This window comes from Leguminivora glycinivorella, chromosome 9, assembly GCF_023078275.1.
Source record: "Leguminivora glycinivorella isolate SPB_JAAS2020 chromosome 9, LegGlyc_1.1, whole genome shotgun sequence".
In the NCBI taxonomy this organism is placed as follows: domain Eukaryota; kingdom Metazoa; phylum Arthropoda; class Insecta; order Lepidoptera; family Tortricidae; genus Leguminivora; species Leguminivora glycinivorella.
Window position 1 is genome coordinate 24,787,777 of NC_062979.1, and position 25,962 is coordinate 24,813,738.

Here is a 25,962-nt window from a genome sequence, read left to right on the forward strand (position 1 = left end):
CCTAACATTTTTTTCATCACAATTTCGGGTCTGGCCCACCAAAAGTTGTCGAGTCTACTTCGATTACCTAACATGTACGGGTATACACAATATTTAAAGTCACGTACAGGTCGAACGCGATTAATAGTACATTACATCAGAGGCCGGGAAAATGAGGATTTCCGGCCAAGTGGGTATATACGGCCGAGCGAGCGTGCGAGCGAGGCCGGATAGGGATACGAGGCCGGGAATCCGTTTTCACGCCGAGGCATGTATAGTGCTTTTCTCAAACATACAATGAAATAAAAAAAATGCTCTAAAGGACAATATTTTATAAAAAAAAGTTACTTTGCAGGCCTAGGCCTAAAAAATAATATGAAATACCTTTACAGTCCTCTAGAGTTGTTGCGCCCAAAAAGCGATACTTCCCAGCCCATTTTAAGGAACGTAAAGACAATATATCATTGCATGTTTGAGAAAAAAACATTATTTTACCTTTTTTCCGACGTTTCGGCCAGCCGGTGTCAGACGTCGTGCGGTGGAGAATAAACATTAACACTTGCGCAATCAAGAACCCGCCTGGTAAACTTTCCTCAGGTGCCGGAGAATCCGCTGGGTGGGTTCTCACCATACAAGCGGGCAGTTAAAATTACGACCGGTTTCTGACGTAGTGCGCCATTTTTTATCTGGTAGTGGATGTGTTAAACAAGGATGGGAAGATCAATTTTATTTGTCACAGTTTGGTCATGGTGGTGTTTACATCTCCGTCGACACTTTGCTGGGACAACAGTCTTCCGTGATGGCCACGTGAAAACTAGCCTAAACGTCGGAAAAAAGGTGAAATAACGTTATTTTTTGAAACGATTACTACTTTATTCTATCTCGATCGACCCGTGTGACTTTAAAAACCAATAAAAGTTGTTAAGTAAGAACCTACACACCTGCTTCAATTACCTAACAAGTATGGGTACAGTTGAAACACCTGTGGTTGAACGAAACGTATGGGGTGTATGGTCTCCATACTATGGAGCCTAGTCGGAGTGTATTTCGTCGGCCACCTGCTGCCATTTGGCGACCATGCTGGACACCGTCTTGTGTTTCAGCCCGATTGAGGACGATATCTTCACCTGTAACGAAAACGATGTTATTTTAATATTTATCTTTATCAGAGGCTATGTGTAAAGATTTGCCTTCGTATTGTTAAGGAAACGTACGAACGTGTCATGTTATTTCAGTCAGTCACAGTACAAGATGTACTGACATTGACTGAACTAGGAAGGCAAATACGATGCGAAGAAAACCTTTCCCCTTCGCGCTACATCTGTTTTATGTAAAAATAAAAAAATAAAAACATAATTCAATCGAGTTCAGCTCATGTGTTAATTTTTATAGACACCAGACAAGGGGCCCATTTCTCGAAGGTACAAGTTACAATTTACAAGTGGTTGTCAATGTCTAATTCTGAAAATACCCCGACACAGTTCGTACGCTGTTACTATACAAGTGCGAAAAATAGGAAATTTGAAACTCGTGTCGATAAATTCAAACACGAACAAGGAGATAATATTTTTAGGTTTAAATTCCTTTGGCAGCTAGGGATATTGGGGTGAAGTGGGTACTATGGGGCTAGGAGTTAAAATACTACCAATATTCGCTGATCTCATTGATGGTTATTAGATTTCTTCTTCGAAATCTTAGTATCTTTCTTTTTAGATTCTGTTTCCTTTGATAAGGGGTTCAGGCAAAAGTGGGTCCCGTGGAGGGCGGGGTGGATTTCTCAAGAATTCTGACGACTTACCTTAGATTTCTTCTTAGAAGTCTTGGTTTCCTTAGATTCTGGTTCCTTCGGCAAGGGGGGATGTTCGGGCGAAGCGGGGCCCGTGGTGGGTGGAGTAGATTTTTCTAGTTCCGCGATGTCGCTGTAGAACGAGAGGAGCTCGTCACCTATCTCTTTCTTTGGTTCCTGTAATGAAATGCAATTTAAAGATTTAGTAAGTATAGTAAGAATAATTACAAATATCGTGAGTGACTATATACTCTAACAAGACACTTGTGGTATTGAAAGCAAAGACAATAAAACTCAGCAGAATTTAAATAAAGTCTAAGATAAAGAGTATGTCAGGGTGGGAATAAAGCAAAAGGGTAACGTCGTGTCTTGCGTGGGCGACGGTCGCGCGACCGTCGCCGTCGCGTCTCATCGCATCGTCTACTTCCATATCGATAAGGTTTGATTTCGTATGCGTCGCATCTCCGTCGCGCGACCGTCGCCCACGCAAGCCGGTGTGTTCAATAGAGCGAGGGGATACTTTACTCCGGGGCAAAGACTGCTCTTGTACAAGTCGCAAGTTAGACCCCACATGGAGTACTGCTGTCACCTTTGGGCAGGAGCACCTGGATACCAGCTTGGACCCTTTGACTCGATCCAGAGACTGTACGAATTGTCGACGATCCCAAACTCACAGGCGGCATTGAACCCTTAAGTGTAAGGAGGTACTTCGCCTCCTTATGTGTGTTCTATCGCCTGTACAATGGGTTGTGTTCTGAAGAACTGTTTGACATGGGGTGTGTAATGATTAGTATAACTTTTTTTGGTATAATAACGTTTGATATAACAACATTTCGTATATATTTAAAGGATATAATCACTCATTTGACATAATTAACATTTGGTATAACCACAAAATATCTACTTTTATTTTGTATAATCATTATTTCGTATAACACTTATTTATAATAACCGTTATATGGTATAACTATCTATTGATATACGATTACTATAATATAACTAGCAAACAGTATAAAACATTTCATGAATTAATTTTATTCTTTTTTGAAGGGATCACAGTTCTAACCTAACCTAACCTACTTTTCTGATAGCAGTACATATGTTTAAGGGTCAAAGTTCCAACCTAACCTATTTTTCTGGTAGCAGCGCGTTGTGTGTAGGGGGTCACAGTTCTAACCTAATCTACTTTTCTGGTAAATGATGGATCTAATTTATTGTACAATTGTTTTTTATTCTATCTGTGCTTTAGAAAAAAATTGTGTTATACAATTTATTTATTATAGGAAATAAGCATTATACTAAAAGTATGTTATAATAAATGTTATTCGAAAAAATATCATTATATTAAATAAGACTTATACAATTTGTTAGTATATTATTTGTTGTTATATGATTCAATAATTATATCAAATGATCGTTATAACGACTAAAAATATATCAAAAAAAGTTATATTGATCGATACGCACCCGTTTGACATGATGCCAACGGCCACTTTTCATCATCGCACCGCTCGCCATCGACAGGGCGCTCATCCACACACCTTAGAACCTAAATGGTCGCGCACCGTGCGGTTTCAGAGGAATTTCCTCCCACGACCGTTCCGGCTGTGGAATGAGCTCCCTGTCGAGGTATTCCCGATGAACTACAGTATGGGGTTCTTCAAAAAAGGAGCGTATAAGTTTCTAATGGGTCGGCAACGCGCACGTGACACCCCTTGAGTTGCAGGCGTCCATAGGTGTTACGGTGACAGCTTTTCATCAGGCGGGCCGTATACCTGTTTGCCGCTGACGTGGTATTAAAAAAAAAGCTACGGTTTAAGAGCGGCGGCGTGATCCCACGCGGCGGCTGCGGTATGTGTAGTATTTAGTTTCTGAAGCTGCTTAACGCGTGAGCTGCTTATGATCATTATTTACGGCTCAGCCACGACATCAGTCTAAGCGCGACAGCGGTGAGCGGTGGCCATACATTGAACCGAGACAGCGATGGGAGTTTTCATTCGCACGTATGGCTGCCGCTCGCCGCTGTCGCGCTTAGACCAATGTCGTGGCCGGGCCGTTAGTGATGAGTAAGTTACCGGCGGCAGCGGCGGCGGCTCGTCGGTGCCGGGCGGCGGCGGGTCGCGCCACGCGGGCGGCGGCGGCGTGGCGGGCCGCGCGGGGGGCAGCGGCGCCGCGGGGGGAGGCACCGGGGGGAGTGGGGGTTGCACCGCCTCCTGGAACAAACAAAAATACCTATAGAATAATAGTGTCGATTAAAATTGTCTTGGGATTTTCGAAAAATAACAGAAACTTTAGCCTCGTCTTAAATTAAACCGAACTAAATTAAATAATCGAAACGGGTATCGATTTGTACAAAACACCCAGGCAAATATAGTAGGAATTTTTTGAGATGGTTTTTTGGCTTTTGCCCTAATCTATTAATGTCTCTGTTATTCACGGCGGCTAACACCCGTCTCCAGCGCACGCGCTATAGTCTCAGTGTAGTTAAAAAGCAACTATCATAATAGTAATAAGGTTCAAATCCATAAAAAGCCCTTTCGGAGATAACACGTTTTGTCGTCTTCAAAAAAGTTACTGTAAACTGTTTCATAAATTTAAACCTTATTGTTATCATGATAGTTGCTTTTTAGGGTCCCCCCACATCTAGCTAGCCGCTGTGAATAATAGAAACAAAAGCTTTTGTTTAACAGATTATGGCAAAAGCCAAAAAACCATCTCAAAAAATTCATACTATAATCTAACCGATAACCCTCAGTTTCTCATAGCGGTGGTGTGTTGTATGTCTCCATAATATATATGGACGCCGTAACATGCGAAACACGATCTCTACAACAGGATACAAACTACAAACACATTTGACCTGGCAACGTCAGTGACTTCGACCTCGTATTTATTTTAGATTAAACTAAAATACTAAACACCTTACCTCCCTTAAGAAACGATATCTTAATGCATATCTCCATATCCATGGTCTCAGCTGCATATTCCCAACTGTAGCGGCTTGTCTTAGGCCCCACGAGTAGGCCTCGCACTCACCTTAGGCTCGTCAGGAGACGGCGGCGTGGTGCATATCTCCATATCCATGGTCTCAGCTGCAACTGCATATTCCCAACTGTAGCGGCTTGTCTTAGGCCACACGAGTAGGCCTCGCACTCACCTTAGGCTCGTCAGGAGACGGCGGCGTGGTGCATATCTCCATATCCATGGTCTCAGCTGCAACTGCATATTCCCAACTGTAGCGGCTTGTCTTAGGCCCCACGAGTAGGCCTCGCACTCACCTTAGGCTCATCAGGAGGCGGCGGCGTGGTGCATATCTCCATGTCCGTGGTCTCGGCGGCCGGGTACTCCCACTGCGTGAAGCCGTCGGCCTCGCGCCGGTACCGGTAGCGGCCCTCCGACCTGCAAATGACGGACGTACAAACACCGGTATTGGGGGCGGGCAGGGGCCGGCAGTCTGTGGGAGCTTAAAGAGATGTCGCTACTGTTCAAATATTTGTTTATTGCGCGTTCTTTTAACTTGTTTTTTATGTAAAGCTCAAGACTGAACAATACTGCTCAACAAGATACGTAAAATTTAAATAGCATGAAAAACTTGTTGAAAACACGGGGACAATGCCGTCCTCAAAACTAAGGACTTTTAAAACTTTACATATACAATTTTAACTATGTGTAAAAATTGTGAAGTTTAATTTGACGTGTTTATTTGTAAGCCAAAATTGTTATTTGATACGGAACTTTGTACATAGTTTAAGTGGAACTTATTTTATTACATAATATATGTTGAATGTAATACATTTGGCCTACTCAGGACAAAGTCAAAAATAGTTACTTATAGTAAATTGTTTTGAACTTAATTTACTGAGAAAAAAACATTATTTTATTCAAATCGCTTTTCATCTTTTATGTTTATTTGCTACGCTTCACACATTAAATTCCCACAGACTGCGAGCAAACTTAAAATTAAGCAACTCAGTCAAAAGAAAACCGTATACTTAATCCCTTGGTCCTTTATACTTCCTAAACTCACGACAACGTGCAGTGATTTCAGAAAATATTCTATATGTGTACGATAGTTCCGTTTTCGGTCCTTTGCAGGTGGCCAGTCACTCGGGGTGCCTTAGTTATAAAACTATGTAGGAATCTAAATTTGAATGGAACTACTTTAGACTTATAATTTATGTTATACAAAGTTTCTTATTCAAATATCTAAAAACGGATAGTAAATTTACTCAATAATACAATTTGATTAGCTTTACACGATGAAATAAAAAGGATCATTCAAACTTTGCATAGTGACTTTTGAGGTCATAATGAACAGTTTTTACTATAGGACCAGTGCAGAAATCGCAAAAAAAATTGGCTCCTTCTATGGAACAGCCAATTTTTTTTTTCGCGATTTCGACATTGGTCCTATAGTAAAAATTGTTCATTATAACCTCAAAAGTCACTATGCAAAGTTTGAATGATCCTTTTTATTTCACCCTGTATAACGAACAAATTGTTAGCTAAAATTTTAAACCTAAAAATATCTAAAGTCATATAAATTGTAGATCACAAGTTATCGAACACATGATTCCATTAAAAGTTATAAATATCAAAGGCACCCATAATATTGACGACCTCGTGTAGCCAAGGTATTCTGTCAGCTTCTGAAATAGATCAAAGTGCATAAATCTTGAAAATCAAACATGATTAGTTATGTAATTCTTCTTACCAATATCCTCGGCGCGAAGTCTTCACTTCCAGTTTTGAGGTTTCTTCTTAGGTCTTCTATCTTCATGTCACTTATTTTTTAAAGTTGTTAGATTTTACAATTAAATTAATGGCAAATATGGGCTTTACAAATTAGTTACATTACAAGTAGTATATGTTGGACTTTGAATTATTTAATAGTTTTTTTGTAAGATTTTATGAAATAGACCCAAAATGTTATAATGACGTGTAGTTGTAGGTTGTAGTTTTAATAAAAATTAAAATATCAACAAATTAATTAAATTTTAGGGTTACTTTAAAGTAAACTCTTTACATTTGATTAATCATTTTATTAATTATCACAGATATCGGTATCACAGATTGTTAAAGATAACTCTATACAATTTTAATTATTAACATTATTTGTTGTTAATCATTATTTTGTCAACAAATCAATATTTTGCAACACGCAACAAATGGAAAGCACAATAATTCAAACATTAAATCTTACTGAAAATAATTGAACAGATATCACAGAAAGGTATTACAATAACAATAATCTTTATAACAGAGTTACTGGCGGACAAGTATGGTCGCGCGATAAATGATAAAACGTCAGGCCGTCCCTATCGCACTATTTGTAAGTGTGATATGGACGGCCCGATGTTTTGTCGTTTATCGCGCGACCATGATTGCCTTACAGATCGGTTCACGAAAGCTGGCAAGAATGGTTATGCACACAAGTTTGATTGTGTATACAGTCGTAACTGTCAAGAGCCACTATTTCATTGGTTAGTCTGACACACACATGTATATTTTCATTAATTCATTCATCCCAGCGCTTGTGAATGGACCTGGGGGCCGATTTTTGAGTCTCACTGTCACTAAAATCCCGCATGCGAGATTCAAAAATCGCCCTCCTGTACAGAGTGTAAGGGCATTTTCAAAAATTAAGACCCATAATTAGTAAAAGTTGTTAACATAAATTAACTCGATGTCAGTTTTGTGACGACAATAACCATGAAATTTCAATAAAATATTGCTTTTGTGTTAATTACATAAACTACAAGCAATAATCTACGTTTGATTATACAGATAAGGCCATTTCGTGGCACTTCATTATTTTCTGTCTTGTTGTTATTATGTATACATATTTTGTCTTGCCTGCGTTCACGAATAAATGTTTAATATCTGGGCAACCGACCTTCGCTCGATTCTGTTTCGTATCCTTGACATGTGTCGCCATCTAGTTCAAAAATGAATAGTACCTACATCGAGCGAAAGAATTCTCAGCCTTAACAACACAACTACTCCACACGAGATGGCGCGCATTTCGCCACAAAAACTCAAATAGTGTATTTTTCTATTCGTTTTAGCCTTGACCTGTGTCGCCATCTAGTGTTTGCAATAAATAGTACTTACATCGACCGAAAGAATTCTGTCTTAACAGTACAACTACTGCACACGAGATGGCGCGCGAAGAAAAACGCATGAAAACTCGAAAATTCGCGTTTTCCGGGACCTAAGGATAAGTTAGACCGATTTTTCACCCCCAAAAACCCCCACATAACAAATTTCTACGAAATCGTCAGAGCGGTTTCCGAGATCGTCAGTGTAAATAAATATATATATAAATAAATAAATAAATATACAAGAATTGCTCGTTTAAAAGTATAAGATTCTATTCTATTATACATATAAAGGTTAAAAATTTTGTTTATAGACAAATTTTATTCTTAATTGTCGTCACAAAACTGACATCGAGTAAATTTTTATTAACAACTGTCACTAATTTTGGGTCCCAAAAATCTGGGTTTTTGGGTTCTAAAAATGCCCTTACAATAATAGTGTATTGACACTAGAGGAGCTAACTGAAAGATATGTTTACACCAACATTTATAAATGCAGTCTTACATTGGTGCCCAATGTTTTATGGACAAATTTGCGCTGTGCGTCGCACATATACAAATAGATTTCAATAAAACATTTGTTCTACTGGTGTATATGTTGCACCTACATGTATAAGACATAAGAGTTCTGTTTCTATATTCTGCAGGCTTGGTCTAAAATTGTAGATTTATATGTGGCTTTATAAAATATCGATTTAAGACATCACTATTGCATATTTAAAAAAAATGTGTTACTTTTAGAAATTACATATTAGTTTAAAATCAAAGATCATAAATTTTAAAACTAAGATAAAATAAGGTTATTTCGTCCCAAAACAAGTAAATTTTATGAAACCACATTAATTTGCTGTAAAAGAAACAGTAGTGTTTTGCGTTGTGCGTTGTATTTATACAGAAAAAAATATTTTCGTAATAAAATGTAAAATGCAACGCACAGCGCAAATTTATATTCGCGGGGTAGGTACACTAAAGAGTTTTTGATTATCACCAATTGTTCATCACTTTCAACAGTAGATACGATAAGACAGGTTTTCACGCAAATTTGATAGGATCTTGGCTGTGACACTGTCATTAGTGTTTATACGGATAATAGTAGCAATTAGGTTGAGGCGGGTTTTTGTACTGTTTGAAATTGGCTTAAAAGAGGGTATTTGAACTTGTAACAGTTTTATTATTTACCTTTATTAATGCAGTTTTTCTTTTTAATAAAATCGATGACATAGTTCCTAAGAACAGATCTTCGTATGTCTTATAGTTTCAGACTTTCGCAAACTGACCGATTTGAATGAGCCACCCTGTATTATACGTCTAAGGTTTTGATTGATTTTTCAAAATGGTCTCTTAATGCACCGCCTACAATCTTCTCTGTTTCGCTCAAACGTTGACCGGTAGAGAATGCCTCATGGCATTAAATTCGCCTTTTGTACATTAAGTTGTTCTTTTGTGCAATAAAGTTTAAATAAATAAGTATACATAGAAAAGTGTCGGATACTTTTGGTGCGTCATTTTATTCGCTATTATAGGGATGACGACTACATTAAAAAAATGGCATTTTGTTTAGTGCGTCAGTTAGATCGTCCAAAAATACTGAACACGTATTCTTCGCTTTTTCTAATTAATGAAGAAATAGATATAGAGCATTAAAGTTCCGGAGTGGGGGCTTGGGATATCACTTCGAAGTAAAAATTGTACTTAGGCAAACGTGTAACTTCAACGCACTGTACCGTCGTCATTTTTTATTTACGACAAAAAAGAAAAAATACGTGTCTAAAATTCTTTGATAATCAACTTTTTTTTTAGTCGTCTCGCCTATTGATGCTGACAGTACCTATGTACATTTGTTTCAGCCTAAGAGGATCGAGTATATTTATATATTTCGTGTGTTATGTTACGTTTAATTTTGCTGTTTATTTAATATTTAATTTTGTGTTACTTGTTGTAATGTTTATTTAAAATTCACGGTGCTTTAGTTTTGTATATTGTCATATTGTGTAATTTTCTGTGTAAATAAATTATAGAGAGTTACTGTCGAAGTAAGACGTGTAATCACAGTGCATATTGCCATTTCTTGACACAGGCTTAAAACTTTTGATCCTCAGTTTTGACAATTTGGTCCATATTCTTAGATATATGTGAAAATGTTAAATATTAATATTACCGCTATCTAGTTGAGCGTACCCCAACGGTGTAATGCCATCTAGGCCACCGTACCTTTTTCTGTATGGCACTGGGGTACGTTTTTTTCTTAAACTTTATCTGTCTACACGGAGTTATATATCGTCACTACTTTTAAAAAATCTCGTATCTCACGCTGTTCCTCAAAGTTAAAACGCAGTAAGTCTATATGCATTCCATACATACTTACTACAATTTTCTTTTCATTGACAGACGAAGATACAAGTTTTTTTAAAGTAGTGACGGTATGTGTTCGGTTTCAGATGTAAACCTTCACGTGAGTCGTCACTAGTGACAGTGACAAGCCGAGCCCTCGAGCCCGCGTGCTAGTCCCCGGGTGCCGGTGGCGCGACACGTACCTCAGGAAGGCGGCGCTCCAGCCCGCGGGCGCGGCGCGCGCCTCCAGCCCGCGCAGCGCCGCCGCGCCCGCCGCCACCCAGCGCCGCCAGTACCCCGCCGACAGCGCGCCGCTGCGGAACGCCGACACCAGCGTCTACAGACACCGATCAAAAATAAATATAACGACTGGATATGGGCCGAATATTCGGTATTCGGCAAGTTTATCAATATTCGTATTCGGCCGAATAGTTCGGTTATATTGCCGAATATTTACCGAATAAACAAAATAAATAAATAGTGTAAGTCGTTTCGTTTTTCATCGGATGATGACATCCTATTTCAGCATTCTATGGAACCACCGAAGCGAGTTAAAATATAAGTACCTACAATAATTATGTAAAAAAGTAAAAATAACGTAGCTTAGGAAACAAAAACCAAAATTTTCTTATTCATTAAATAATAGGAACATTAAAAGCCTTAATACCCATTACCGATTATTAAAAAGTTTTTAACTCTAAACCAGGATTTAAAATACGGCGAAACCAAATATTCCGCCGAATGTTCAGTTCGGTAACGGCTGAACCGAATGTTCGGCCAAATATTCGTATTCGGCAAAGTCCATATTCGTCCCATCTCTAATAACGACTAAAACCCGACCACTACAAATTGCACACTTAACAAAACTTAAATTTTCATCCATCATCCGACCAACGCTAATATATGGCTGTGAAGCCTGGACACTAACACAAAAAGAGGAAAGTCAGCTCCTAGGTAGCGGTAAGAAAGATCTATCGCAAAATCCTAGGACCTATCAAGAGAGACGACGGCACGTGGAGGATAAGGAGGAACGCCGAAATAGAGGAGTTGGTGGGCGAATCAAATATCATCGGCGTAACCAAATCCCACAGACTTCGCTGGTTCGGCCACCTACTGAGAATGGGAGAGGATCGGGATGCCAAGATTGCGTATCTGGGAAGACCGACTGGTGGCCGCCCGGTGGGGCGGCCCAGATACCGCTGGGGAGACAGCGTGATGGCGGATCTGTGTCAGCTATAAGCCGATAATTGTCAGGAAGCTGCCTGCGATCGAGATAGGTGGCGTGCTCTCGTTTTGGAGGCCAGGATTCTCTTTAGTTCGGATAATGTGAAATCGGATGAGGACGATTTCTATCAGAATACAAATTTTTATCTCAATTTTATAATTGTTCTCATAGTAAACATTACCTTATAAAATTATATAATTACAGTCAAAGACTCTCATTCCCTATCCAACTTGCTGAAATATTGTTAGACATTTGCAACGCATTACGTTCGAAAATAATATTTCAATATGTAATAATAAAGTAACAGCTACTGACCTGCCACTGTATCAGCATCTCCTGCACCGGAGGCACCTGGCACGGTTGCACCTCGTTCAAAAACTTCAACTTGGCTTCCACCAGATCACTCATATCGTCCAAATCTTCATCCCGCTTATCCTCATTCAAGACTTCCCCTTTAGTAAAAGATAGACCGTTCCCATAACTCACCGTTGCAACCTTCGGACTCTCATTATCATCCTCTTTGAAACCTAACCCGGTTCGCTCACTCGAGAAACCTTCTATGAACTGTGAATATTTAGTCGTGTAACTCGGGACTTCAGACTTCTTTCTCTCCGGAAGCAGTGAATTATCAATCCTTAGTTTCTTACGGTTCTCTTTTACTACAGTATCTGCTAAGTAAACGTTGACTTTCTTTTCTGGGAAATCTTTTTCTGAACCATTTTCGACTACCGGGGGAGGAACTGGTGGCAACGGTGGTGTTTCTTCAATGGCTTTGCTACTTGGGAAGAGTGGTTTTACTTCTCTCGGGGGAGTACCTATAGGTGTATTTTTACCACTATTTGATTCTTCACCGAAAACATCAGTTTTCTTAGACTTAATTTTAGGTAATTCTTTCTTTTCAATCTCATCTAACAAATCATCAATATTGTCAATTTTGCTGTCTCTGCTACTTTCATCTACAACCTTAGGGGAAGCTACTTTAGTATCTTCTTTGATCATTTTCTGTAGTTCAGTAGGTATTTGTCCGCCAAGCTTTTCTAGTAGTTTGGCTTTTTCCTTTAATTTCATGAATAAAGTTTTTTCTTCCAAGCTATCATCGTTATCTACTAAAGGCGGTGTCTTCACTTGTGTCTAAAACAATAAAAAAACATACACACTTTGAAAATCATATAGACAATCAGCACGGGAAGCATGGACGCGCGATAGACGATAAAATAGCAGGCCGTCCCTATCGCACTTACAAATAGTGCGATAGGGACGGCCTGACATTTTATCGTCTATCGCGCGACCATGCTTCCCGTGCTGGCTTAGTAGGATATGTATATCAGAAAATTACAGATAAGAAAACAGACATTGATGGATTTGTTTTTTAGAAACTGCTACAACACCCACGGTCCTTCCGTAGACCGACTGTGGGATTTGGGTTCAATTGCGGTCCCATACCACAATCAAACCCAAATGGGCTACAACCAGTCACTGCAACATCACAATTTGGATCAATCCGCTATTTACTAAGAGTTTCACTGAATCTTGAGCAGTTTCATATGCTCTGCCCACAGACCTATCACTTCGCTTACGCTTAAAGACTGCTGAAGTGTGCAAAAGAGAAGCTTTCACGTAGTTATATGATCATCCTATGAGTGCAAAAGAGGCAGACTACAAATAAAAAAAAACCGGCCAAGAGCGTGTCGGGCCACGCTCAGTGTAGGGTTCCGTAATTTTCCGTATTTTTCTCAAAAACTACTGAACCAATCAAGTTCAAAACAATTTTCCTAGAAAGTATTTATAAAGTTCTATTTTTGTGATTTTTTTCATATTTTTTAAACATATGGTTCAAAAGTTAGAGGGGGGGGGGGACGCACTTTTTTTCATTTAGGAGCGATTATTTCCGAAAATATTAATATTATCAAAAAACAATCTTAGCAAACCCTTATTCATTTTTTAATACCTATCCAACAATATACCACACGTTGGGGTTGGAATGAAAAAAAATATCAGCCCCCACTTTACATGTAGGTAGGGGGGGTACCCTAATAAAACATTTTTTTCCATTTTTTATTTTTGCACTTTGTTGGCGTGATTGATATACATATTGGTACCAAATTTCAGCTTTCTAGTGCTAACGGTTACTGAGATTATCCGCGGACGGACGGACGGACAGACAGACATGGCGAAACTATAAGGGTTCCTAGTTGACTACGGAACCCTAAAAACGTGACCATTTTTGATGACAGGCAGCGGCCGCTAGCCTACTCAATTTAAGTTAACGGATTAATCGTACTTTTCAGTATAAAAATTTGTATTTAGATGATACAATAAGTGATTTCCGTTTGGATTAAACAGTTAGAAAAGTAAATTATTTACGTTATCAATTATCATACATAATTTCTGAATTTAATATTCCTAATGACACTTGACATTGCTCCAGTTTTGGTCTCACTTTTGATGTTCGACAGTTGTTCTTTGTCATCCTAATTCTATGGCTCTGCCTAACCCTTTTAGGAATACAGGCGTGAATCTATATATGGTTTTAACGAATTTTGAATGAACTAGATACATAACGGTCTCAGCAGCCTGTGAATCTCAACAGTACATGAAGTACTCGGAGACTCTAACAGGCATCTCATCACGGACCCCTAACACCTCAGATTGAAAACTTTAACCATCACAGTGCTTATAACAGACTCATTTTATTGAAAACCCCAAACAGTTGAATGATTAGCTCAGATAGGAGGGAAAATATTGAAATTTCTTAGGTAACGGTGCGTAAATAATAATCAAAAATATTAAAATATTCAAAATTGAGGTGTTCAATGATATTAAGTTGTTATTTATAGCAATTTCAGTTCTCTTTGTCATCATTGGTGTTTTGTATCTAGTAGTGTGAGATAATTTACTTAATTGGCTTTTTTTGCAATGAAAGATCATTAAAATTCTTTTGAATAATAAAATAAATAAATAAATATTGGGGACACCTTACACAGATCAACTTAGCCCCAAACTAAGCAAAGCTTGTACTATGGGTACTAAGCAACGATATACATACTTAAATAGATGAACACATACTTATATACATAGAAAACATCCATGACTCAGGAACAAATATCTGTGCTCATCACACAAATGCCCTTACCGGGATTCGAACCCAGGACCGCAGCTCGCAGGCAGGGTCACTACCGACAGTACCGACTGAGCCAGACTGTTACAGGAAATGTATTTTGTATTTAAATGTACTTATTTTTATTACTATTTACTACTATAACACCTCTGGTGTTTCGGGTGTCCATGGGCGGCGGTGATCGCTTACCATCAGGCAACCTGTCTGCTCGTTTGCCTCCTATCCCATAAAAAAAAATATTTGCAACTACAATAACAGTACCTTATCTTCAACTGGCTCAACCACCATCCCCGGTGGCAGCTCGGGGCCAATAGGCACAGTATAGTTCTGGTTGGACGGCAAGGCGGGTCCGTACTCCACCGGCTTGGTCTTCTGCTTCTTGTGAGGGTTCTTCGGGACTGCGGGCTTGGCTGGCTTCGCTGCAGGCTTGGGAGGCTTGGCCGGAGTGTCTTCATCGTTGGACTCGGAATCAGAGTTGTGGTAGGAAGTTATTAGTTCTATTTTTCTGTGAAAGTGAACAAGTGCTGTCAATAAAAAGAACTTGAAAGTGTGCTTTTGTAATAATACACCTATCTAATTTAATAACAATTCAAAAGTGGTTCAGTAATATAATATATATTGATAATATTTTTTTTAATACATTGTGAGGAAAACCGGACTAATTCCAATAAGGCCTAAAATACCCTTTGGATTGGAAGGTCAGATGGCATGTCTGTCTGTCTGTCACACACACACACAGTGTCTGTCTGTGGCATCGTAGCTCCCGAACGGATGAACCGATTTAGATTTAGTTTTTTTTGTCTGAAAGCTGAGTTAGTCGGGAGTGTTCTTAGCCATGTTTCATGAAAATCGGTCTACTATGGCGCGGTCGGCGGTTTTTTCAAAATCTTAATTTTGTGGTTATTATATATTGTCAATAAACATTTTGAAAAAAATAAATTTGTAGGCAATAGGCATCATCAGAACAGTTATGATAGTATGAAATAGGTGGCGCTAAAAATTGAGGTACAATTCTTAGTATGAAGATTGTAAATCCTATATAAACATCCTTGGTCCAATGTTATCATCCTCTGGAGTGGTTTGAGCTACATGTACATACAAATTCCGAAACATAGATATGCATTAAAAAGAAGAAAAAGCATAAACTAAATGAATGAAAACACATTCTCACTTACACATTCTCATCATCGCTGTCCGTTTTGCGTTTGGCACCATTCTTGGCTGTCTTTGGCTTGGCTTGGTCCGTTAGCTTGGGTTTGGCCTGCGTCTGCTTCTCGGCCAGGGTCTGCTGGTACAACTGCCACTCTTCAGCCGACACTTCTGCTGAACCTGGAAATTAGTACCAATGTATATCCATACCATACTAATATTATTAATGGGAAGGTGTGTGTGTTTGTTTGTCCGTCTTTCACAGCAAAACGGAGCAACAAATTGACATGATCTTTTGAGTGGAGATAGTTGAAGGGATAGAGAGTGACATGTCATTAACGCGAGTGAAGCCGTGGGCAAAAACTAGTATGTGAATAAATCTAAAATGGAGTTATATGTCATAGTTACAGTCCCCAGTGTTTCAAAATAAATGTAAGTTTTACTGCTTGATATTCCTTACTTTAGTTTTACACCCCTATATTAACTTAATTTTACAGTAAAATTTATTCTGCCCAAATAAATTACTAAAATAATAATTTTACAAAGAAATTTAATAATAATGTATTCAATTCACAATATTAAAGAATTGCACAAAAATAATCATTGTTCAATTTTGCCTTTGATAACACTCCAAACAGCATAGTAATTTTTTTTTACCTGAAGCCTGCAACTGATGCTGTGCCAACTTCAAGGCCATTAAATACTCCTGTGGAGCATCCCAGGTGACCGCGTTAGTGTGCTGGTTCCAGTAGTAGGTGAAACCACTGCTCTCATCGTAACAGGCTGACCAGGCTGTGAAAAATTTAACATATAAAATATTATAACTACAAATGTTACTATAATGTATTATAAGGAGTTCTTCTCAATGTGATCTTTAAAGGAGATACCATTTTTTGCAAGTTATGAATTAAAAGACTGGCTGTAGCCAAATACTATGTAAACTCTACGAGTTAATACGTGCAGCTCGGTGCCAAAGTTGGCAACAGGCACACTAGCGCTCCTAGCGGCATGAGTTGATCAAAATAGTTTAGTTTCATACAGCATAAAATTAAAAAAAATTACAAATTCTTATTTTTTTGTTTTATTCCATCTAAAAATGTTAAAGTAGATCAAGTAATAGCATTTTCTATTTTAATTTACTTAAATAAAAGTCTGAACAACTACTTTGATCAACTCGAACCGCTAGATGGCACTAGTAAAATTGTTGCCGCTCAATTGTATGGGAAACGTCAGAAGCTGCACGTATTATAGTATATAGTATTTGCTGTAGCTAAGGTGTTGTAAGCCAATTTTTTACACTGGGGGCCAAAATATAAAGGCATTTAGAGGTGGGCCAGATTTACAACAAAATTGCAACTTTTATCACTGTGCTGGCCATATCAGACACTGTTTTGAAGATCTATTGGCAGGCTGGATGCAATCCTTTTGTTGGTGGGCCGTACTTTGCCCACCACTCGGCTAAGGTATACCGGAAATGCTGAAAAATCCTGAAAAACTTGAGAGCCCTGTCTAATTACATTTATTTATATATAAACTTTCTCTAGTAAAGTGTGGACTTTTTAAATCATAACGACCTTAGTCATTAGTATTGGGGAACAAATATGGCATAATTTTATATAAATCATTACCAAATTGTGAAATAATCGAAGAATTGATCAACTATTTAATTAGCATCTTGCTAGTACTTAGTTTAATACACTTATCTGGCTTCTAACATGCTAGAATTGTATCTTATTCAGATTCAGACATTATACAAATATTTATTATAACCTAAAATTCTCCCCTTGAAGAGCATTATTTACAATTTATTACAAGACTCGTAATGTAATAATAATTCATAATTCATATAATTTATTGCATTCATGTTCATTACATATACAGGTGGTAAAGATACAATAAGTCGGTACATGATACCCTGTTAGGGCGTTGCAATTACCTTAAAAACTAATTGTAGCTATTTACAAGTTATAAACAGAACTACATTAATCATTACACAATAAAAGAAGCAAAATATGTGATAATAATAATGTGGTAAAAATAAGAACATGTCAGTCAATAATTATCTTCGTCATCATAAAAGCTCAACTATTAAATAATTAAATTAAGTTAAATTAAATATGATAAAAAAAAAAAAAAAAAAAGATATTTATAAAAAATAAAAAGAGTTAAATTACATTGGTTATTTATTTATTTATTCTAGTGTTCTATCTGATAAAAATTCCTCGATTGTATAATATGCCTTTCGTATTAACAATGATCTAAGTTTGTTTATAAATGGTTGTATTTTTTGTTCACTTGTTATGGTTTTTGGTAATTGATTGTAAATTATCACAGATCTATAGTGGGGGCTATCTCGAAACATTTCTAAGTTTGGTTTTGCTGGTAACAATAGTTTGTCTTGTCTTCGGGCACTTTTAACATGGTCGTACAAAGTAATATGTTTCCTAACAAAAACGGCAGTTTCCAGAATGTAGAGACAGGGAAGGGTGAGCATGTTTTCCTTAATAAAATGTTCTTTACATTCAGCTCGGCCGCGAGCGTTTACAATTATTCGGAGACATTTCTTTTGGCTTACGAATAGACTTTGCGCTTTTGAGCTGTGTCCCCATAGAACAATTCCATACTTTAGCCATGAGTACGCATACGCGTAATATGCAGACTTGGCGCAATCAGAGTGTGTGTTCGATTTCAGCAGATTCAGGGCAAATATGAATTGAGATAGTTTTGACTTTATTATTGAAATATGCTCCTGCCAACTAAACGAAGTATCGATAGTGATACCCAAAAGGTTGAAATTCGTTACTTCCTCTACACTTAATGTATTAGTTACTGTAGATAAGTCTAGGGGTTCTTTCTGGTACGGATGAAATTGTATAATTTTTGTTTTTAGGTTATTGATTTCTAGATTATGATTTGCGAGCCATGAAGTCGTGTTGTTATAAGATTCTATAATCTTATGTGCATCGCTTAAGTTTTTGCAATCAAAAAGGAAGGACACATCATCAGCATAGAGTATATTAAAATCGTTTGTTAACTTTGGCAGATTATTAATATATATAATAAAAAGCAATACTTATTATATTGCAACGCATTATGATATCTACAGTTTTCACACAAAAACACGTACTGCGTGTGTACAAGCTACATCATGGCACTTACCACATTGAGGTATAGGTGCAGGATGCACCCCTGGGTTGGGTTCATGTACCACTGCGCTTGGCACTGGAGGATGAAGTGGCTGAACCCTTGATGGCTTCTCCAGAGGTTTTGGAGAATCATCATCACTTTCATCCGAGTCTCCGTACCCAATCAAACCGACTAAAGGATTTGTTTTACTCATTGTAACTTATCAAAAAGAGGCTCACTATAGAGAATAACCAATAAACACACAAGTTTTAGCGATTTGATTAATTTTGCAAAACATTTCTCACAATTCGCACTGACTCAAGCGTGATTTTTTGACAATTAATTTACTTGACAATAGATGACAGCTTAAGGCAATAGACAAAGAATATTGTCACGCCACAATTTTACAAAATGCGACTACGAAAATTAACTGCGTAGACATCTTTTCTTATTAACTTGTGTTAAGGTTCAATTTGATCAACTTCTATTTTAAAGTTTACAAAGCATACTTTTGACACGGCAAATAAAACCATAGGCTCGATTAAGTTTTTTTTAAACTAGCATGGATACGTTCGGAAACTAGTGTCGACAAATGAGAAAGGGAATGTTTTTACCAATTTACAAATACTACGCGGACGTCCGTCGTCGCGCGACCCGCGGCCGGGGATCTGGACAATGAATATACACTTAAGCTAGGAACATACTACGTGGACGTCCGTCGTAAATCGACCGCGACCGCGACCGATCAGTGTGCACGGAACAAAACATCCAGCGAGCCAGATAGCTAGGAACACACTACGCGGACGTCCGTCGTGAATCGACCGCGGACGGGAATCTGGACAATGAAATTACACATAAGCACATAACCGTGCAAACTATCGGTCGACGGACGTGGACGTGGCCTTGAGCGCATGGACGTCCGTTCGAAATCTGGCTCGCTGGATGTTTTGTTCCGTGCACACTGATCGGTCGCGGTCGCGGTCGATTTACGACGGACGTCCGTGTAGTATGTTCCTAGCTGATTTCTTCGATCGGACGTCCATGCGCTCAAGGCCACGTCCACGTCCGTCGACCGATAGTTTGCACGGTTAAAGTTAGGAGCACACTACGCGGACGTCCGTCGTAAATCGACCGCGGACGGGAATCTGGACAATGAAATTACACATAACCGTGCAAACTATCGGTCGACGGACGCGGACGTGGCCTAGAGCGCACGGACGTCCGATCGAAATCTGGCTCGCTGGATGTTTTGTTCCGTGCACACTGATCGGTCGCGTCCGCGGTCGATTTACGACGGACGTCCGCGTAGTGTGTTCCTAGCTTAAGTGTACTTATACTACTTATATTCATTGTCCAGATCCCCGTCCGCGGTCGATCGACGACGGACGTCCGCGTAGTATGTTCCTAGCTTTAACCGTGCAAACTATCGGTCGACGGACGTGGACGTGTAATATATTCATTCTAGATTTCAATGTATGGGCTGTAGTGTGCACTGTACGTTACACACACCTTCACGTAATCTCTCTATATATTCCGTAGCTTAAGGTTCATATTTCAGTAATATATCATACATTCAACCAACAAGTTGTTTCCATCAACGCTCCTCCTTTACATGGCGATCCTGCCAGTGCGGCCTTGTGCTGCACTGGCAGCGCGCTGCGCTTGCCAGTCAAGGTTGTGAAGTGAAATAAATATAAGTAAAACATTTCGGACATTAATAAATTTGCGCGTAAGTGACACTGTGTGGAGACAAAAAAAAAACAAATGAACAGTTTTGTCAGGACTTGGAAAGTGAAATAACAGTGAAGGTCATAAATTTTACAACAACGGACACTCGAAACGTAATTAAAAAGTGATTTTAAAATGGACTAAATTTCATCATTTTCATCTTAAATTAAAATTGAAATATCTCCTGCCGAGAGCAAAGTTTTTAAGAATATGGAGCAGCAGGGAGTTGTTGGTGTCCTTGGTCGAGCATGGCGTCTGGAGGTCCAAGGATAGCAGCAGAAGAAAGTGAAGGTTGTGGTTGTGATAAAACAAAAGTGAAATGTGAGGTTTGCAAAAGTGTACACGAATTACTGTAGGTACAAACTTTTTTTTCTCATTCTTAGTGAAGCAGTTTCCTTTATTTTTCTTTTAGTTTATAAAGTTTAGTTTTAAAGTTCTTTTACTTCTACAATGTTATAACTGCCGCTTGATGAAAAAAAAAACTTATATGGTTAAAAAGTTGATCTTTAATCTGTTACGAGAAAAAGAAATATTATTGACTACACCTGTTAATTTTATTGCATAAAAACGCGGATTTCTTTTATTAATTTCTTATTGTTTTCTAACATACATTTGATAATTTCATATTAAATACTAAATTTCATATAATAGTTACTCAGCATACTTTTATACCTAGCAAATATGGCATATATGACGGCGGCGCGTGTACTCCTTATAGGGATTGCCCTAGTAGCATTTTGAGTTGGCTGTTTGTTGGGCCTTTGTCCGCCTTTAGGTTGGCCAACCGTCCGGCGTGTCACCCCTAGGAATAGAAGGACCAACGGTAGAATCAACAAGGGGCCAACTACGTCGGGCCAACTGCGTATTTATAGAAGAGGCCCTACCGTTGGCTAAACGTTATTTATTCAACTCTTAAACAAGTTGGGCCCACGTTGAAGATCCTACGTAGGGCCCTCACTCGATTTTCCTCGTAGGGCCTTTAAAACATATCCGACGAAGGCCCTACCTAATAGTTACAGCTGTTGGCCCTCAGTTTCTTTTGCATACATAGGGCCTTTCAGGTAGTAACTTCGGAGGCCCTACGGAATGGTAATAGCTGAAGGGCCATCACTTGATTATCAACGTAGGGCCTTATAAACATCTCTGTCGGAGGGCCTACGTTAGGGTCTCTCAGGGTGCCTGTCCACTGGAGCGGAGCGAGGTAGCGGAGCTGTGAGCGAGGTAAAAATCTACCAATAGAATATCAGGAGCGGAGATTTTATGATATTCAATTGGTGGATTTTTACCTCGCTCACCGCTCCGCTGCCTCGCTCCACTCCAGTGGACAGGCTCCCTGAGAGACCCTAACGTACACAGGCACCCTCAAGCGATTCCTTCGGAGACCCTATGTCGCACCTTAAATTAGAATTGTACCGACCTAATTCTCATACAAGTTGTATGAACATTAGGTCGGTACAATTCTAAAAGTGATAAGGAATTTCAGAAAATGGGTACAGTCACGGACTTTAATTGTGGATCCATTTCTAGCTCATTTTATACTGGATACGACATAGCTTAACTATGAAATAACAAAGTTATAATGGCCTCTAAATGGCTCAACAATTAAAGTCCGTGAGTGTACAACCAATTAGCGTAAGATGTTAAAATAAATAGGTCTGTATCAGTTTTATGACTATAATTAAGTTTAAAAATGTGTACACCAGTGTGAAATGACATACGTATTAAAGAAAGAGTACAACACAATATAATAAGTACACTGGTAACAATTTGGTGATAACAGGTGGTAATAGGCTACTTGACCCTTTTTAAAGTCTCTCATGCACCAGCTAGGGCATTTATAAAATGTATCAAATCCCACAATTCCTTGCGCGCTTGTGAGAAGTGTCAACAAGAAGGTGTATATATTGGAAGAACTATGTAGCCATATTCATCTGAATTATTTCTTGTATCACAGCATCAGTAGCGTTGGTTGCAACCTGGTTCAACCGCACTGCGTCTATAAAAGATGTAAATACATATGCAATTAGCTACGTAATTTCCGTAAATTTTATTAAATAATGAGACAGCTGGGGTCAGTTGGGACAAGCAAGATTAATCTAAATTGGAGGTTCATCCGTTCGGGAGCTACGATGCCACAGACAGACACACACACAGACAGACACGTCAAACTTATAACACCCCGTCGTTTTTGCGTCGGGGGTTAAAAATACCTCAAACCAGTATGAGCAAAATACAAATTGCATTATACTAATTACACATGGCCTTGCCATAAGGACCCTCTAGCCATGGATGGTCACATATGACAATGTAATAAGTGTAATAACTAATAATAATAGATGACATACCAAAAGTTTTCTGTTCTCGGCATTTATCCACTTTTCGGTATCAATCAAATCCTTGCTGTCCTCACATGGCAATGTTCTTTCCCCTGGCAGTGAATGTTCCATCGAGACAGAAGATGATCGCACCCTATTTAATATCTCATTCTGTGCGATTTGCATCTCTTTCAAGTCAGCTTCAATTCGAGCTAAGTGCTTAGCTATGACATCTGAAATCAATATAATAATATAATGTTAGCAAATATTTACTTTAGGTATGCAAATATACAACTGGGTAGTAAGGTAAAAATACAAATGTACCTTCTAACAGTTATGAATGACACTAAGAGTTTAACTCCTCTCACCTAAGGCTTGTGAATTTGGCTTCTCATTTATAAAAAATGGTGTTATTGTAAAGTCTAGGTTATCCAGGCCACCTGAAAATAAAAAGATTTTTAAATTAGGTGATCATAATTAAGTAGTCATAAATACTATTAACCTACTTATCCTTAAAAGACCATATTCTTATCAAGTCTTAAACAGAATGAAACTGCAGACTGACTCGTAAACGTTTAAAAGAACTGTATTACTAGTCATCATGCATACTTGATGCAAAAACTCACAAGTTTAAAAATAATGATAATCTATGAAAATGATATCATCATCAAGACTGATCATCCTAATACATGCCATAAAATATTTATTTTTAACTTATGTTGGGTGTAGGTAGTAAAACATACTCACTTGGACTTTGCAGAAGCTGTGACATTTCACTGTCTGTAGTCTTTGCAGAGCTTTCCTTGAAATCTTCACGTTTGCTCAGATCTGTATCATCATCACTTTTGTTCAGTTCTGTATACACCGGTCTAGAGTGTTGCTCTTGGGATTTTGAGCTAACAGGTGTAGATTGCACCGAAGAAGTTACTTGCTTCCGATAAGTCCTATTTTTTTCATCAGTATAAGCCTCATAATCATCATCACTATAAACAGTAGGTATGTTTATTTGATTTTTCACCTGTGAAAGTAATCTCTTGTAATAATATGCCTTAATACTAGTTTTTTTTTTGTAAGTTGTGACAAGATATCTCAATAACACAAACATCTAAAAGTAATTTTGTTAGCACAGATACAGAGTGACCGCTCAAAAGTGCCACGAAAATCCAGACTCTGCTGAACTTACTTGGCTGCAAACTTGGTCATCAATTTTTGGGGCGGCCACAGACATCGCTGCTTCCCGGGTGTCAGCCATTCTTCAGCAAACTCAACGACGCTATACATGCCGCTACACAGAAAATAAGGGACGTGCCTCGCTGTGTAGACCCACACTATTGTATTGTTAGAGGTTATTGTCATGTATCACACACTAAAACCGAAAAAACCCGTTAATAGAGTCGAAAACACATTATTAACACGCGACGCCATGACCGCCATGTATTAAACGTGCACACGCGATTGTACGGAGCAAGGTGACGCGTCGGATGTACATGTGAATAGCAAAAAACTGCAATTTGATTCGCGTCATGTGGCGTGTAATAATGTATTTCCACCTTAATGTTATTCATTACAACTTAAATGAAGGCACCATAATATATCATTGATTACTCATTACGCAGAAATCATAACAGAGCACACTAATATAGATACTTAAAATAACATTCGTGGTAGCCAAAAATATCATCTTGACTTACCTGATCACTGAATGTTGACGCCAAATACGAGAAATTTCCCTTGCTTTACTAATTGCTCACATCACCAAAGAAAATACACCGGTGCCGGTGCAAGCGACGCCACCAACAGTCTTTGGAAACTCTTATATAAGAAATGATTGTATGGCGTTCGGGTTCTCAACGTGTCAACATAGAGACATCATAACACATTACTGGCAACACTGGTTATTTTGATGTCATAATTGTCAACCAGGCCATAAAAAAAAATAATTCATAAATGTCATTATGGCGGCATTTCAAATTTAATTTTACTTCAATTTTACAATCTTTTGTCTTTTTATTTTATAATCATATTTTTTTTATTTTATAAGTAATCTTATGTAGGTATGAATCACACTCATTTGTAACTCGTTGCTGTAAAACAGTGAAATGGTTGGCAAAAGCCGATATTGTGAGATTTGTGGAGTGAGAGAACGTCTCCGGGGAGGATTCTTTGCTTGCTTTCCTAAAGATGAACAGCGGTAAGCCAAAATCATTTAATCAAGATAGAAAACTTCTTGACGTAGGCCCTTGGTTTTAAACGTTTAGGGATTTACATAATGTGCTCGCGTGTAGGTAAGAATTTGAATGGCGGCATTTTGTGAACATCAAAGGAGTGAGCCTCCTGTACTTTTACTAGGTACTTATTATATATTCCGTAGTACTAGTTGACTACGGAATCCTAAAAAAGCTTTCTTCACAATGTTCTCCTTTGTTAAAAATGATTGTAATGGTGGTTGATCCCAATTTTTATAATTATATGTATTATTGCTGGCATGGTTGATATACGAATCAAATTATAGCTTTCTAGTAGGTACTAGTCACTGAGCTAGGTCTGCAGGCCGACAGACAGGCATGGAGAAACTATAAGGTTTTCTAGTAGACTACAGAACCCTAAAAACCCTGGATCACTAGGATATTCTTCAACGAAGTTATTTAATTTATATGTTATCTTTAGTTGATTATTTATTTCAGTATCCCCCTCAACATACACTTTTACATAAAGAGTGTTTTTTTCAAGTGGGACAGTATGGGGAAATCCGAAAGTATGAAAGATACAAAGAAACTGTCCTGTTGTAAAAACCTACACCTATAAAATAAATGATCGAAACTAAACTTGCTTACAGGTGTAAAACTTGGGTTAGACAAGTAGGAAAAGAAGATCTTGTTCATATACCGATAGAGAAACTACATGAAGTTCGTCATATTTGTGGTGATCATTTTGCACAGAGAGACTTTGGCAAGACAGGAAAAAGACTAAAGAAGAGAGCCTATCCGAAGTTACATCTTTCAGCACCTCCGCTAACAGAAATCCAGTTAATACCATTCCCTCAACATATTGCAAGCAAACAAGGTAACTATACCTTCTAGTCTTACTTATCCTTCTGTAAGTTA

The 25,962-nt window shown here is 38.3% G+C and overlaps 2 protein-coding genes across 2 annotated transcripts; both read right to left on the bottom strand.

The window, feature by feature from the left end:
- Positions 1–359: 359 nt before the first annotated feature.
- Positions 360–19,134, bottom strand: LOC125229364 (formin-binding protein 4-like). The gene is made up of 10 exons (XM_048134186.1): positions 18,849–19,134; positions 16,347–16,481; positions 15,716–15,869; positions 14,802–15,045; positions 11,738–12,553; positions 10,401–10,534; positions 5,044–5,164; positions 3,841–3,978; positions 1,778–1,942; positions 360–1,106 (listed from the first exon to the last, which is right to left on the bottom strand). Exons 1-10 carry the CDS (start codon positions 19,027–19,029, stop codon positions 1,011–1,013), a joined length of 2,184 nt encoding a protein of 727 aa, XP_047990143.1. The 5' UTR covers positions 19,030–19,134; the 3' UTR covers positions 360–1,010.
- Positions 19,135–22,203: 3,069 nt separating this feature from the next.
- LOC125229478 lies at positions 22,204–24,655 on the bottom strand. The gene is made up of 6 exons (XM_048134326.1): positions 24,550–24,655; positions 24,042–24,224; positions 23,606–23,876; positions 23,227–23,298; positions 22,889–23,091; positions 22,204–22,539 (listed from the first exon to the last, which is right to left on the bottom strand). The coding sequence occupies exons 2-6, from the start codon at positions 24,108–24,110 to the stop codon at positions 22,525–22,527; spliced, it is 630 nt and encodes a 209-aa protein (XP_047990283.1). The 5' UTR covers positions 24,111–24,224; positions 24,550–24,655; the 3' UTR covers positions 22,204–22,524.
- Positions 24,656–25,962: the final 1,307 nt, after the last annotated feature.